Genomic DNA, 15,439 nt, shown 5'->3' on the forward strand with positions numbered 1-15,439 from the left:
TTGCCGAGGGCTGGCAAGCTACGAGACCCTCTCTGGACGGACACTGGCGAGTGGCTGCGCGCCATCTTGGTTTGTAAGTATCGTGATCCAGGCAGTCTGGCGGTGTGTCTGTGGCGCGTGTGTGATTTAAGCCAGCGATCACTACAGGCTGATGTAAATGATTGGAGAAGGGGATTGGGGTGAATGCCGAAGCGATACTTGCAATTGGGATATCATCCCTACTGAGCTGGCTTTAAAGTCAATCTTTTTTTCTAACCATTAAAATATTCGCATGCACAAAATCAATAAAACAGCACCTCATATGATTGTATGCATGGAAAATGTTATCAATTACACCCCTCTGCATGTACACCACGAAGCTGCAGTCCTACAGAGGATCCTCCAATGGTCACAGCAGGCAGCCTTTCCTGACACACCATCTCTCTGAGCTCTAAACTATTCTACTAGTAACTATAACTACTATCTATTGACACTCTGAGGCTCTGTTATTTATCAGATATCAGATTTATCAGATCTACAGACTAACCTTTTTTTTTTTACTAGGAGCACTGTAGCCTCTAAATAAAAAAAATGTAGGGGCACAGGCAGAACATTTTGGGGCACACACCTTAAATCGACCCGCAACGCAATATTTCACATTTCCCCCATTTTAACTGTATTAATGACAAATGAGTCTATATCCACGACGTTCCATTGCTCTGGTGGCGCCGGAAATTCCGCCGGATGCATTTCTGTTCGCTGATGTCCGTTTCCTTCCACTTTCTTTGTGTTGGCATTCTGTGATTTCTGAGGACCATGGTTATCGGCTCCTCAGATCTCTGCAGGGTAAATCCAGACAGCTAGCTAGACTATCTGTCCAGTCTGAGTTCTCTCTCGTACGACTAAAACAACTTTTTGAACGTACACGTTCCACCAAAACAAGTTCCTTCCCGAGGCTATTTCGCAGAGGCGCTGTGCGGAGCTTGGCACCACCCCAGGGTGATTGGTTTAAAGAAATTCCAATAAACCAGGGCACGTTTTTCTCGCGTTCCGGAATGCTGTGTGGAAAGCATGACTACTGAGAAATGCTTTGGTAATAAAGCCAGAAACTACAATCTGCTTATTTTAGTTCCCAGTCACATTTTAATTGAACGGTGCTTAGCAAATGCACATTCAGAAATGTAAACAGTATCATTATTGTCAATGTACTGTATTCTGCCTCTGCCCCATACACTCTCTCTCTCCCCCGTCTCTTTTTTTTTGGTAGACACTGTAATAGCAACCATATCTAAGGTGATGGTACTGCCATGGAAAGGGGAGTATCTAACTATCTCCCTCATCACTATATTGAGTGATGAGGGAGCCAGAGACAGATGAGCTCACGACACTCACAAAGCACTCTTTGTTTTTACGAGGTAAATAGTGATATATTTAGCAGCCTATATGTAGCAGGTCTCCGCTCTCTGCTGTCACATTTCTACCTCTCTCACCCAAGTGAGGGAGCGGTACCGCAGCGTGTGGCAAATGTCGAAGCTGACCTTAGCATTGATGCAAAAATGTGAATAAATCAGTTAATGCACAGACAATTAAGTGATATCACGCAGTTGTGGTGTTGAAATAAAACCCAGTCCTTTTTGTCTGAGACCGAGACAACACTGAATAAAAATGCGGTCGATTTTGTGATGAGACCAAATACCACAGCGCTGCCGAGGTCTCTAAACACAGCTCAGCCGACCGAAGTGCACGCAAGCCGGGTTCAGACAGTAATCAAAGTGGGATGAAGAGAGAAGGGCTAATGGTTGGCTAACGCTAACTCCTTATCGGCTATTACTACGCAGCAAATGTACGGTCTGTTGCAAACAAAATGGATGATCTTCGGCTGCGGATCACCACTCGTAAATGTATTATGGAATGCAACATCGTGATTTTCACGGAAACTTGGCAACAACACAGCGTTGAGCAACGGCATGTGCGGACGATGAGTGTGCTGCACAAAAACGAGACACACAAGTATAGATCACAGCGTTATGCAGTTGACTAACCACTCACGGACCCTATACCCCTCTCACACACACTGGCCAACTCTGGCAGACTTGCTCTCCTCCTTTTTCAACATGAAATAAAAAAATTTAAAAGTCGCACACGTGCGAGTAGTTTAAAAAAAATACTCGCACTATCTCAAAGAATGGTCGCAAAACGCAGTCTGGAGTCCTGATGTCCCATGAGATGAGAATTTGCCATATAATTTATAACAACTTAGCTATACCTTTTAAAAAAGGTACATTGTGGAGGTTTTGACCACTAGTGGCGCTGTGAAGCATTGTTTTTACAAGTGGATTGCACAAACACAATGAAGCACATGCACAAGGGCGGCCACACCATTCTGCACGACAGTTGCTTTTTTACAACTTAGAAGCGCAGCAATGCGCCAACAAAGGCAAGGAAGAAGAGGGCTGCAAGCTAGCGAACACGGATATTATCAATGCAGGATTTAAAATATGTATAAATTAAAAGAAATTAAATTGTTTTCTTGGGAAAGAAATCTATTCATCACACGTGTAAGACGTTAAGGATACACACATTGCGCTTTGGTAAGACAGACTGAATGTAAACTTTTGTTGGTTTGCGAGAGAGAACTCAAAATGGGCATATTTAATTTCTACTATTTTACTAGGCTATTGTAGACATTGTTGCCAATCGGGAACAAGCTAATCCCTAGAACAACCTAAAAGCAGTCTAAACGATCAATAAAAATAAAATCAGACCAACCTAAAATGGGCATTCAATAAATAAATGACAGTCACACAAAGTGGCCTAAAGTGTGTTGGACCACACACAAGTATCCCTAGGATCAAAGAGACTGATGTTCACATCTGATAACAGCAAACTGTAGTTCTGGCTGATGCTCAGACAGAATTCAACTACATTAATTACAGCACAGAGTGCAGAAAGGGTGATCAGGCTTTGCTAAATTTACTTCCAAAAATCACTATTCTTGGAGAATGACAGCTCATCAAACTAGTGAGACGTCAAGCCAGCTTTGCTTACAACGCAATAAAGCAATGAAATGAACTGTTCGGACCAATGAAAATATTTAGCTGTACAATTTTAAGACATACAACTCCAAAGATGCACAAGAAAACAGCAAGCAGCATGGCAGAGGAAACAACCCACTCACCATTGACGGGGGCGGGGGCCGGGCCGGTGCGGTTTTGGGAGCTGGCCCCTCCAGACAGGGTCCGGGTTATTCCTGACACTGTCCGGCTATAATCCCTAAATCCTCTGCGAGACAAGTCTCCTCCACCCAAGGGGTGATGGGATAGCGTCCGTGGTCTGAAGTGCCTCCAGCGGCAAGATTTAATGTTCAAAAGAATCTGGCTGACGTCCATAGGTGTTGGCGATGACGACGACAGGGGTGATGAAGGGGGGGGAAGGTGGGAGGAGCTGGTTGGGTCCGAGGTATTGGTTTCTGAGGTACTGGCGTTGGAGTTGCGGAGCGGAGAACTTGGAAGTGGTGAGGCGAGCGGTTCGGGCTCCGGGTCAGAGTCCAGGCTCTGACAGATGCTGTCTAGATCTGTATGCGCTCTGTCCAACAAGATCCTGAAACAAAACCAAAACTCATTACAATTAAATCCCCATCAGTGAACTGTTAAAACCAAATTGAGTCATTTCAGGTCAGATGAAAGGAAAAACATGCTGAAGTCATTATCAGTACATTACAACATCCTTTGGCTATGACTGAAGTGTTGCACAAGAGTGGCTATTCCTTGCATACCATTCATTATTTACAATGTCCAGTGGGCCAGTACAAAATCTAGCTTGGTATTGCAAAAAAAAACAACAACTTTTGAGCAAAACATGCTGTTCTGCCATGAGTACAGAACAGAACACTTATGTAATGGAACAACTGTAATGCTTAAATTCCCGATAAAGAGAGACAACATTGCCATTCTACAGCCTTAACACTCGTGGGGTAAAAATCTTTTTTAGTTTGGTCTGAGGCTGGTACCAGAGCAAAGGCCATGTTGCTGCATGTTGCAGGATGCACTTATGAATGTATGCACTAAATTTGATAGAAATCCATGTTGAGATATTTAACTTGGGATGCGTTTTGAAAAGAAAAACATTACAGTCCTTATAGGCACTTTGCTGGTCTGGCTAAACAAACACTTAGCTCAATGTTTTCTAACATTATCAAGTATTGCTATCATAAGTAACATTGTATTGAAGACGACATAATTCAGAGATGGACTGGTCCCTCAGTCTCCCTCAGGACAGGCGATAAGGACGATTGTAAACAGAAACTCAGTGGAAGCTCAGTTTCCCTGATTTGTCTGCAGGCCACAATGGCACGTGAATCCCAAAATGGTACTGTCCTGTTCATCATTTTACCAGCCAGCTTGATATTTATAATAGAATGTGCCCGCCAAATGATCGCTGATAACCTGCCAAAGAGCTGGTATGGTAAACAACCTCAGCAACCACAGCCAACACTTGGCTGAATTTCCCCTGCTCAGTATTGGTACTGGCAGCATTCCTACACACATTTCAATTTTAGTTTTGAGATGTTCTCAGACTTAAATTTTCTTAACTGAATTTGTAGGTTTTCATGAATATGATAAATACATAAAAGTACCCAGGCAACATGCTGATCATATCACACTTCTTTAATTCTTTACATCACAAATGTCATAAGATGAAATTGTGGATTAAAAGCTCTCCAAAATATGAAGTCATGCATACATCAAAATGTTGGATTTAGCCCAATTTCCAAGACTTGGAAACCAAACAGTCAGACTGAACTCACCTGCCTCCTCTGCCAGAGCGGCGCCGTGCCAAACCTATGCAGCGCGGCGGCATATTTAGCGAGGTCAGACAGAAGCGGAAGCGTGGGTTGCCAAGCCCACCCTCTGACGGGCTTACCCAGGGCCAGTTGCAATTCTTGTCTGGATGAGACTGAAGGAAGAAAGAGGAGACGTCACATATTAAAATTGAGAGCAAAGAAGGCTATTGGAGGAAAAAAAAAAAGGCACGTCTTTGTTATTGCATTGTTGTGTCCAGCAGAGTGCGGAAGACTAACAGCCAGGGCGGCCAGACTGGCCAGCCTGCTGTTGGCACTATAAATAGAAGCACAGGAGTCACGGGGGGGGCACTCACAGCGTAGTACTGACAGCCGGCCTTCCTCCTGAACGCATAGCAGCCATCTGGGTCATTCTCCTCTTCTGCCTCTGAGGAACCTGAATGGATCTATACAATAAAGACAACGTACGGAAATGAAGAACTTAGGACTTGAAACCACACCCTTTTACACACAATGACACAATCAGCATATTATTAGCCAAGCAGTCAATACTGGCTGAGTGATTACAGCTTTCACCCTCAGTTTCTTGTTTGTTCATTTTTTTTTATATTCGTATCCATATAAAAAAAGTATTGTACTGAACCCCATCACATAAATATCAAACTCATCTTAAATCACGTTACCTGTGAGAAGGGCTCTTCGTCTGAACTGGGGAAATCGTACTGGTTGAGGTCCTTGGGATTGAACACCGACGGCCCTGAATGTTGAGGCGCTGACAGAGGAGGGATCTTGGGTTTCTTTTCATATTTCCTTTTGGTTCGTACTGCCTCAGTTTTCTCCGGCTGTGAGGAGGGGAGGGGAAAACCACGACAAATGTTTTTACTACAGGCTGCGTAATTAGAAAGGCTTTTCAAGATGCAAAGCAACGCTGCTGTGGTAGCCTCGTGTTGGTGGCCTGTGCACGGGCAAAGAGCGCGTGCAGAAACAGTGAGTAAAAGAGGCATTGATATGCAGATGGCAGCATGTGCCAGATGCCGCTGCGTATCCAGATGGCTGCCCCTCCCCTCCTTAATCCACCCCGTGCCATCGTTCACCCCAACTTCCCCAGTGGGACGACCCCTCCCTGTCTGAACAGACTCCAACTCTACTAGGATTAGTCAGATCCCATTCAGTCCTCAGGCGTAGGGGACAAAGCAAACAGAGAGGCAGGGACTTTACAGTGAAGAACTGCGGTGTCAAACCAACAGAAGAAATGAGGGTTAGAGTGATAAGGGAGGGGGCACAGTTAAACCAAAAATGAGCGAGTGTAAACAAAAGGGAACAGTCAACCAGCTGGTAGAGGAAAAGGGAGCGGGGAGGGGGGAAAAAAAAGGGGAAGTAGTCGCCTCCCTGCAGGGCGGGGGCAGGGTTGTTGGACACTGGAGCTAATGAAGTCATAATGAGAAGAGGTGACACAGAGTTCACAGTAGTGCTGTGTAATGAAGTGCTATGTTGTCTAAGCATATGGCAATTTAGCTTTACATTAAATGTTTGGAGTTTGAAGGAGTCAGCACATATAGCATGGACCCTACCGCCTCAATGACAACTCTCTAGTGTACCACTGAGTGATACACAACCGTCAGTCTTTTGGCTGAGGGCTACCCAAGAGCCTCTGATAACAATAAATGTGCGTTCTATTATATTTTTTTTATACATTTAATATGGTCATTAAATTTAGTTTTCTGAAGAAGTCGAGCCAAAATCAAAATCACACACTCACAAGAAAACATATAGTAGTATATAGTGAGGTTCACCGTAACATTGGGTTTCCTCATCAAAAATCTGTTACGTGGCAATGATTTGCAACAAATCATACCTAGTTAGAATTTTAAATGATGTACTTGATCAATCTATGAAAGGTCAACTGTTCAATGTGAAGAACATTACACTGCATTGTACAGCTCCTCACTTCAGTGAACGACATTTTCTCTGGAAATCATTTTCCATTCTGTTCTGACATTATTTAGGAGGAAGCCGGCGTGTTGTCAATGTGTGGCCTTACTTTTTTGTAATCCTTTATATCCAAGTGGTCCTGATGTCTGTACTGATTACCGCTGGATGGGGGAATGATGGGGATGGTGTAGACAGGCTTCACCAGAGCTCGCTGTGCAAGTGCCTCTGCCATCACCTCACCGCCGAAGTCTGGCATCACATTCCTGAAGGAAATGAAGAAAGGGTAGGGGAGTTGGTGCGCTGATACATTTACAAATCAACTGCAGAACGGATTTAGGGATTATGTTGAAGTGTTTCCCACAGGTTGAGAATTAACTTGTGGCACAGGATGTGACGGCACGGCGCGCGATGGCTACGGTTCAGTAATAAACTAGTCAAACAAAAGTTAATGAACTATTTATTGAAAAAAAGACTACATAACAATATAATTTAGAAAGAAAGAACTATTTACATATAAAACATACCAAGGCGGTCAAAGAGTGACACCACACTGGAAAAAAGAAAAAAAACATTTTGCTGGAGAGTGGAAAAACACAAGAGATCGGTTTGTTAAAGCTAAAAAAATAATAATAATAAAAAAAACAGCTTCGTGGAAAGAGTGTTCTTAACAGACGGTGGTTTCGATTTGGAGATAAACGACATTCATGTCAGTGATTAGAGCAGATCAATATAATGGTTCGCGGTACGTCGGTGTTTGTCATGCCAGGCAGCCTTGCTTTCCTCTACTTCCGCTCTCTTCTTCTCTACTACTTCTTGCTTAGTCACAGATTAGGAGGCCGCTGGTCTGTGTGTACAAATACATCGTTGATTGGAAAAAAAATGTCATTCGGATTTTATCTATTTGGGCGGGTATAAATCTACCTGGGCAGGGTGCCCAAGTAGAACCTATGTATGGGAAATACTGGTTTATGGTTAAATTGATCCACTTTATTTATGAATTCAAAGAAACGGGTCCCAGTAGCATCAGTACAGCTTACATTAAGAAGAAATACCTAAAAAAAGAGGCCCAACCAACATTCTGACATTGACATTAACTGCAAAGTATGAAATATGGAGAAACCTGTCCACGCTGTATTGTAATTCATACTGCATTATTCAGCAACGTGACTGCTAATTTTAAATTTCTTAAAAAGTCTTTTTTTGGCTTTTATTGCCTTTTTTATAGGACAAATTAATACGGGAAAGTGGGAGAGAGAGGGGGAATGACATGCAGCAAAGGGCTGCAGGTTGAAACCGAACCTGCTACGTCAAGGACTGAGCCTCTGTACACAGGGCGCACGCTCAACCGGGCGAGCTCACCAGGCGCCCCAACACGATTGCTAATTAATGCATAATTGTCAACACCATACAGCCGTGGCCAACAGAGAAAAGAACCTCAACTTCAGTGAAAGAATAGAACAGCCCAAAACACACTACTATCAGACTACGCACACTATGCAGTACACCTGGGTTACTCTTCACGGGAATAATATCACGAAGTGGGCCAGAGAGAAGCTATCTATTGAGAATAGAGTGGTCCAATCTGGGAGTGAACACTGGCAGTGATGCACAGGCAGAGACCAGGCCGGGATAACAAGAGGAAATTGAAATGTCACTACAAATCAAAAGCACTTCAAGGAGAAGGGTCCAATTTAAGCTCACACTGACAGCTACTTTCAGAGAAAATTTCATTCCACTGCATGTCATGTTTATATGGATCACAAAGGCTCTGCTGGGGAAACAAAGAACAATTCAAAGTTGGGCTTGGAAAAAAACAAAATAAATTAAAAACACAAAATAGTACAAACATGTTGTCCAGTGTACTCCCTAACACTCTGGGGGAAAATAATCCAGCAGCCACAGAGAAGTCATGAAGCTAATTTACTCCTGACACTACTGAATAAAACAGCATGAACTCTAAATTGATAATGCATGCAAAACAGTGTACATAACTGTGCCCCCAATTAACACAAGCTGTGAAGCCTGGCTTACAGAAAATATCACACTATCAATCTTGCAGATAAGTGTCCTAATTGACTCTTTGGGATTTCAACTTAGTAAACAAAAACCTAATCAGACACGAAGGTTAACTAGATAAGCCATCCAAAACACAACACGTAGAAAAGGTCTCGACACTGTCACCTTCTCGACTTTCAGGAGCTCCAATGTGTTTTAAATCCTAAATCAGAAACCATTCCCAAAATACTGCTGGGGAAAAATGAGAGCACAGCTGCATGACACGATAATATCCAAAAATGTTATCTGTTCATGAAAATGTGTCATCTAATCAGCCAAGCGAAGCACGCCTTTATCATACTCCCGTGAACAAGCCTCCTAATAGCAGCTACTTGCCTAACGAGGTGGTTAATGCTGTGCAGACAACCTAAACAACCACTGCCAAACTCTCTACGAGCCAATTTGACTCACTGGCCTTACTTACCTCTTCTCCACAATCTCCAGCGTGAGGTGCAGCAGTTCTCTCTTGCTCTTTTCCCGCCTCTTGATCATCTCCAGGATGGTGACAGCTCGGCTCAGGTCCCTGCGCAGTTTCAGCATCTTCTCATACGATGCCTCGTCATTCTTTCGGTTCTGAAAAAGGAACAGTGATAATTCAGACACCCACAACAATCAGCTGAAATCAGAGGCATTGCTCTTTGGCGGCTAATTGTCCTACAAGGGGTAAAAACAACATCATTGCCCTTTAAGATAAAAAGGACATTTTTCCAACTAGGCCACCGAGCAGCCACAACTGGCATGCAACAGGTACAACACAAATTCTTCCATTTGCCTTGCCGTCTGCCTTATTCTCCCGGCCACAGATTCTAACCTTTCTGGTCTGCATCTTCTCAGTTCGTCGGCGGAAGGCCACATAGGGGTCGCTGGTGCTAGAGCCATCCCTCTTCTCCTGCTTGACATTGGGGATGAGGGAGCCACCCTTGCAGGTTTTCCTTTTGCGGCTCCAGTAGTCAAACACCTCCTTGATCAGCTCATCATCCTCCTTCAGCAACAGTTTGGCCTCCTGGAGACTGACAAGCTGCGGAGCAACATAGGGAAGGCCAAGTCAGTGCAATGCTCAGGGGGAAGTACTCATGTACTGTATGTGTTTTAAACACGCTGCAGTCATTTCAAACAGCCATAAACACTACAACACATTGCTTTTTGGCTTTCAACAGTATGGTGGAGTCTTGTTGCCTTCAGGCACACGTCATAAACGCATACTTCTAACGGTGCGGATCCACATGGCCGTGCGGCGCTTCTGTCGCGCTGCGCTCCACTTTATTCCTATGGGTGACGTCAAGCGACTAACGCGCCCGCAATGCATCCCGGGAAGGTGCTGCTGCATCTGAAAAAATGCTTGCATCCAAAAAGCTTGCCGATGCCCATCTTTATGCAAATGAATCCATTGAACATGACACGACTATCCAGTAGAAGTAGACGAAAATCTTTCAAACTGACCTTCGTCGATCTGAAATGAAGACAGATTCAGCAACTGCATGGCCTATTTCTCGCTTAAAATGTTTTCAGAAACACGTTTCAGTGAACTATTTTCGTAAAATACGAGATTGTATTCTCAGCCGCCACGATGGTCGTTTTGAAATTCGGGAATAGCCAGACCCACGTGACGCATTCGTCCAATCAGCTGCTGGTCAAGCATCAACCATGGATGTATGACGTCGCAACACCACGCTTCAGTCGTGTCGCAAAAATGGATCTGTACTATAAGTTTGACAGATTTATGAATTTAAGTAGCCTACTTATTATTCAGAGATGACAAGAACTTCATGTAGTAGCTTGGAGTAGAAAATGCAGAAGCTTTCTGTAACTATTCAAGAAACCACGAACCGAGGCCATGACCCACCTCTTGAATTACTAAATTACAGGGTAAGAACCAGTATTTCATTCACTACAGAGTAAAGCATACACTGGCTCAGTAGGCTTATTTAGTCTGTGTAAAAGTAAAGCCAGAGATATGTTTGTGCAAAAACCATGCAAACCAGGATTTCCCTCCCCCACACAAACCGATAAATACCTGCTGTCCACTGCCTTTCTCCAGTCGATCTATCATTTCTTCAAACTGCAGGGCGGTAATTTCCATTTTCTTCTTCAGCTTATTCACAAACGTCTCATCCTCTGAATCTAGGTCGTAGTCAGGCTGCTCTGTATCCAAACTGAAAGCTGCGAGATGGAAAAGAGTTGGTTACTGAACAGACACATCCATTCAAAAGGGCACCGGCAGGAACAGAACTGCCTGAACGAGACATCACTTTGGGAAAAAACACTTGAGCAGGCTGCACTGTGCAGGAACCTGATGAATTATTAAACAATAACGACCTATTGAAGGATATTAAACATATTTAATTTCTCAGCAGGGAAAAAGCAACACTTTTAGCCTTGCAGAGGCAACTTCAGAGTTTTCTGAAAATCTGTAACATGTGTTGGATAAGTTATGTGATGGACTAGTTAAATTAAAAAGAGTTTCAAGAGCAAATGTGATCTACCAAAGTGGAGTAATGTCATGTCATGATTCTATAATGCAATGTTGTTTACATGCAGCAGTAGATTTCAGGCAAAGTCAAACACAAGCCAAGTGGTATGAAATGCAGATAATATGCCTGTGGCTAAGATTGTTTGCCCTACCAGCAGTCAGTCTAGCCAGAATCTTTAGCCATAGTCTGGAAATCTAATAAAATATTAGTCTGGTAAAATGCAAATGCAGTAATCCATCAGCTTCTGTGACCACTGGACTAAAAAACACGTTTACTGCACTGTCACCATCAGAGCCATCTAATCAACACACTGTCAAAAAAACCTAAAACCTAAAGCATTTTAGAAAGGTATGCAGCATTCCCTCTCACTGACCCATATTTTAAATGGTTCGATGACAGAAAAACTGAGCTGCAAAATGATGGTGAACATGTCTGCTACAGCATATTGCTAATTCAAAACACAGTGCATCTAATGGCTGCAGTATACCGCAAAACAAACCGGCCTGTTGCCATTCTCTCCAGATGAGGGAACTTCTTCAAACATTGTAAAAAACAGAAAACGAACCACGCTTATACAGACTTATGCTGACAACCACAGCACAGAGGGACGTATGAAACCGTAGGCAGTAAAGTGTGAATTATACTGGACGCATCCAAGGTGGCGCGCGCCATCGTGACGTCAAAATGAGGTAATATCCTGCCGGCGCGCCCGATTTATGGCGCGCGAGCAGAGGTCGCGCACAGCTCTTTTTTTTTGTCAGCGGTACGCGACAAAGCAGAAACGGGAGGCCTGAACGAGTTCGCCGACAACCGGATGCCAGGACTCTGAGTGACTGCAAGTCTCTCTTGTAAACTTACTGGGTTAAGAGGAGTTCTTTTATGGTGAATGAAAGGCTTGATCCGACCAAGTAGCTCATCCAATCAAATCGAAGCATTGACGGCAATGCTGCTGCCAGTTCTGCCGTTGTTTACTTTTTTCTTCTTCTTCTAGTCTGTAGAAAGAGCAACGTCGCGAGCCTTTGCTCATTAGCGCCACCGCTGTTCAGGAGAAGACTGCAACTAGTGTCGCGAGCACCAGCGCGGGTATAAATAGTCAGTGCGATCCCATGACATCACATTTGTACGCGCCAGCTGGGCTGTGTCTAGTCTGTAAGACCCTTTACACTGGCGATAAGACGGCAGATACAGCAATTTGTTTTGGTTGCAAACCTATGATTTCACCTGCGCGAACATGCCAAATTCATATATAAGCCACTGACAGCTAATTTGTATCACCCATGAAGACTGATCCAACACTTTGAAACATTTTCTGAAATCCCACACCTGCTGCCAAACCCTCAAGGGACAACAATCACAGTGAAACACACAACATGTGCCAAGACAGACATACAGACGTCCCTTTCCCACTTGGAATCTGCAACACTGGTGTGCTTTATTATTCACATATGGTGGTGATTGTTAGTGTCCATGCCTAGGGCTTCTATATGACAAATCTAAGATTTTTAGCATGTGATCTGACACAAATGAGGCTCGCTTCATTGGTAGTCAGTTGAACTGACCTCACATCCACAATAACAACGGTTCCAAAAATCCGAACTTAAATAGGCATACACCCATCTCTCAGCAGCATAAACACTCATGAACCCTGAAAGCATCAGACACACCCGGTGCATCCAAACAGTAACATCATCACCACGTGCTCACAGGCCACTAACAGAGCTAAAAAAGGATAATCTTTGTTGCTACTCACGCTGTATGTGAATAAGCTGCTTTGGCATCTTGAACTCCCCGGGGTAGAGGGACTCGTAGTGCGTGATGTTGCGCTCTGCCTCGGGGACGGGGATAACCATGTTGTGCTTCTCGCCATATACCTGCTGCGCCGAAATAGCCCGCTGGAGATGGTGCTCCTGGAAGAGAGAAACAAAACCACGGTTTACAAAAGACTGGCTGCAATTTAAGGAGCTCTGCAGACTCTTTTCAGAAATCCTCTTGATTTAGTTGTGTACTGTTCTTGTTCTCCCAGAAGACATGCTCACACTAGCAAGGCAAGGTTAGTATTCGATTTATCAACCAGTAGACCAAAACAGTTTTTCATAAATAGCACTTCATTACATGGATCGACAAATAAGTATACTGTGGGTAATGGGAATAAAAATGAGCAAGATTAATTTGGTTGGTGAAAAACCCTGCTGTTTCACCATACGTTTAACTCATTTTAAATTTGTTTCCAGATACACTGAACACAGAAACCCAGTCTCTTTCAGAGAGGACTAACAACCGCAAAACCACCAGCTATCCCAGATTACCATCACTGAAGTAAAGGATTTAAGAGCATGGGCTGGTGTTGGTTAATTAATGTGACTTGTAGCAGAGGATATGCACACAAGAGTCAGCACAATCACACATGACATCTCACATTAGGAGAGATTACAATCCCAAACTCTCATTACACTTGCAGTTTTATTTAAACTAACCGTAAAGAATGTAATGGGAATTATAGCCTGTCCATTAAAATTGAGTGCATAGCGTGCTGGCAATTATTCAAAAACAAAGCATTTCAAAACAGGATATAGCTGCCACACATCTTCCTAAATCCGTTCTAATTCCTTTTACTGATCTTCGTCCAATGTTTTTTTCTGACATTTGTTAGCTCTTGTTTTTCAACCTCATCTCTAATCGTTTGTCTACGCAGAACATACTATTTGTCATAGTATGTTATGCTTAAATGTGTTAGTTATATATATATATATATATATATATATATATATATATATATATATATATATATATATATATATATATATCATCCCAGTTCACAATGCTGCATCTCAGGAGAAATGAGTCACTGGTAAAAGAATGGTGTAGGATTTGGGGGTGTTGAACAGATCTATCTTTCTGAGATACAAGGAGCTTCAAGTGGTGTGTAAATCCACTGCGAGCACACAGAGGTGAGATTCAGTCAGTGTAGTTGCACTTCAAAGCATTTGCTCTCTGGCAAAGACGTCATTTTAAGACCTGCACAGGTAACCCTACTATCACAACAGTGACTCATTGTTTTCATTTGCTGCAACTCCCAGTGAGAGCCAGTCACAAAGTTAGTCTGAAAAGAAATGTGTCCTCAAAGTTTACAAAAATGCGGTTGCACATTCTGAGCCATGGGATCGTAGATGAAGTAACTGCAACTTTCTTGTACTTTAACTAACTTGGCAGCACAAGCAGAGACGTCGGCAAATGAGTCACGTCGTTGACTCTTGAACTCCGCAAGCACAGACTGTTCCTACATTATGTAATCGGATAGACACCTAAAAATGTTGCGAGAAGAATCCCACACCAACATTAAATCACATACTGTTGAAAATATGCCATAATAAAATAATGGATAGGCCTTCACAAGCATTTATCGAATGACTAGAATATATCGTAAGTGTAGACCTACTTTAAGCCCTAGTTACAACATCTGCATCAAATACATTGGAGCTCATTACAAATGAATGCTCACTCTGTAGAGCACAATCTTTGTAGGCCTTCTCTCAGCATTTGATGCAACAGATGGCCAATCCAGCCCATCTAGCGCTAACAAGTATTTTAACAGGGCTCCTACTCATTTGACACTTTTTTCCCCCATAGCCACAGTTTTGGTGAGTGTTTAATGACATTGTGATTGTGGCTGGCAAATACGATCATTAACGAAACCACGTCTGGGCACGGCTAATTTTCATCACCCAAAAACCGTTCAATTTTAGACACTTCCACACTTGCGTGGGAGTTTTAAGTGGTTAAGGCCTTAAGTATAATCCAAAGCCATGAGGAGCTCTGCGTGGAGTAACGGGAGAAGCATATCAGAGCTGTGAGCTGGCATGAAAGGACACAGCATGTGTCCAGAGCTGAACCATCTGCCCCTGGTCAGCTTATCAACAAGCCGTGCGTTGTACACTTTCTCTACAACCAAAACACAAAGAAAACAGCTTATATTGCGTTAGCCACACCATTGTGAAGTTAGCCTTGAGGACCTTGGGAATAAAGTGAAAGTGTTCACCCAGAGGATTCAGGCAACATCCATCGCCCACTGCATGCTGGTTAGTGGCTCTAAATGAGCTTGGGATGCAAACATACACATACCACAAACAAATTGCCATCTATTCTATACGAAGGACTGGTAATTTGTCACCAACGTAAGCTGGCGTGTTACTGTAAACACGAC

At 43.2% G+C, this 15,439-nt stretch overlaps 1 protein-coding gene across 2 annotated transcripts in view; it reads right to left on the reverse strand.

The window, feature by feature from the left end:
- Window positions 1-15,439, reverse strand: part of LOC116039987 (enhancer of polycomb homolog 1-like) — a 38,792-nt gene that overhangs the window by 10,942 nt on the left and 12,411 nt on the right. For both annotated transcript variants that reach the window (XM_035998209.1, XM_031285180.2), the window contains 9 exons: window positions 12,989-13,145; window positions 10,782-10,927; window positions 9,579-9,785; window positions 9,192-9,340; window positions 6,822-6,975; window positions 5,464-5,622; window positions 5,137-5,226; window positions 4,787-4,935; window positions 3,158-3,579 (listed from right to left, as the gene is read on the reverse strand). In XM_035998209.1, the coding sequence (XP_035854102.1) occupies window positions 3,158-3,579; window positions 4,787-4,935; window positions 5,137-5,226; window positions 5,464-5,622; window positions 6,822-6,975; window positions 9,192-9,340; window positions 9,579-9,785; window positions 10,782-10,927; window positions 12,989-13,088 (1,576 nt within the window). In that variant the 5' untranslated portion in view covers window positions 13,089-13,145. The remainder of the gene's footprint in view (window positions 1-3,157; window positions 3,580-4,786; window positions 4,936-5,136; window positions 5,227-5,463; window positions 5,623-6,821; window positions 6,976-9,191; window positions 9,341-9,578; window positions 9,786-10,781; window positions 10,928-12,988; window positions 13,146-15,439) is intronic.

Source organism: Sander lucioperca, chromosome 23, assembly GCF_008315115.2.
Source record: "Sander lucioperca isolate FBNREF2018 chromosome 23, SLUC_FBN_1.2, whole genome shotgun sequence".
Lineage (NCBI taxonomy): Eukaryota > Metazoa > Chordata > Actinopteri > Perciformes > Percidae > Sander > Sander lucioperca.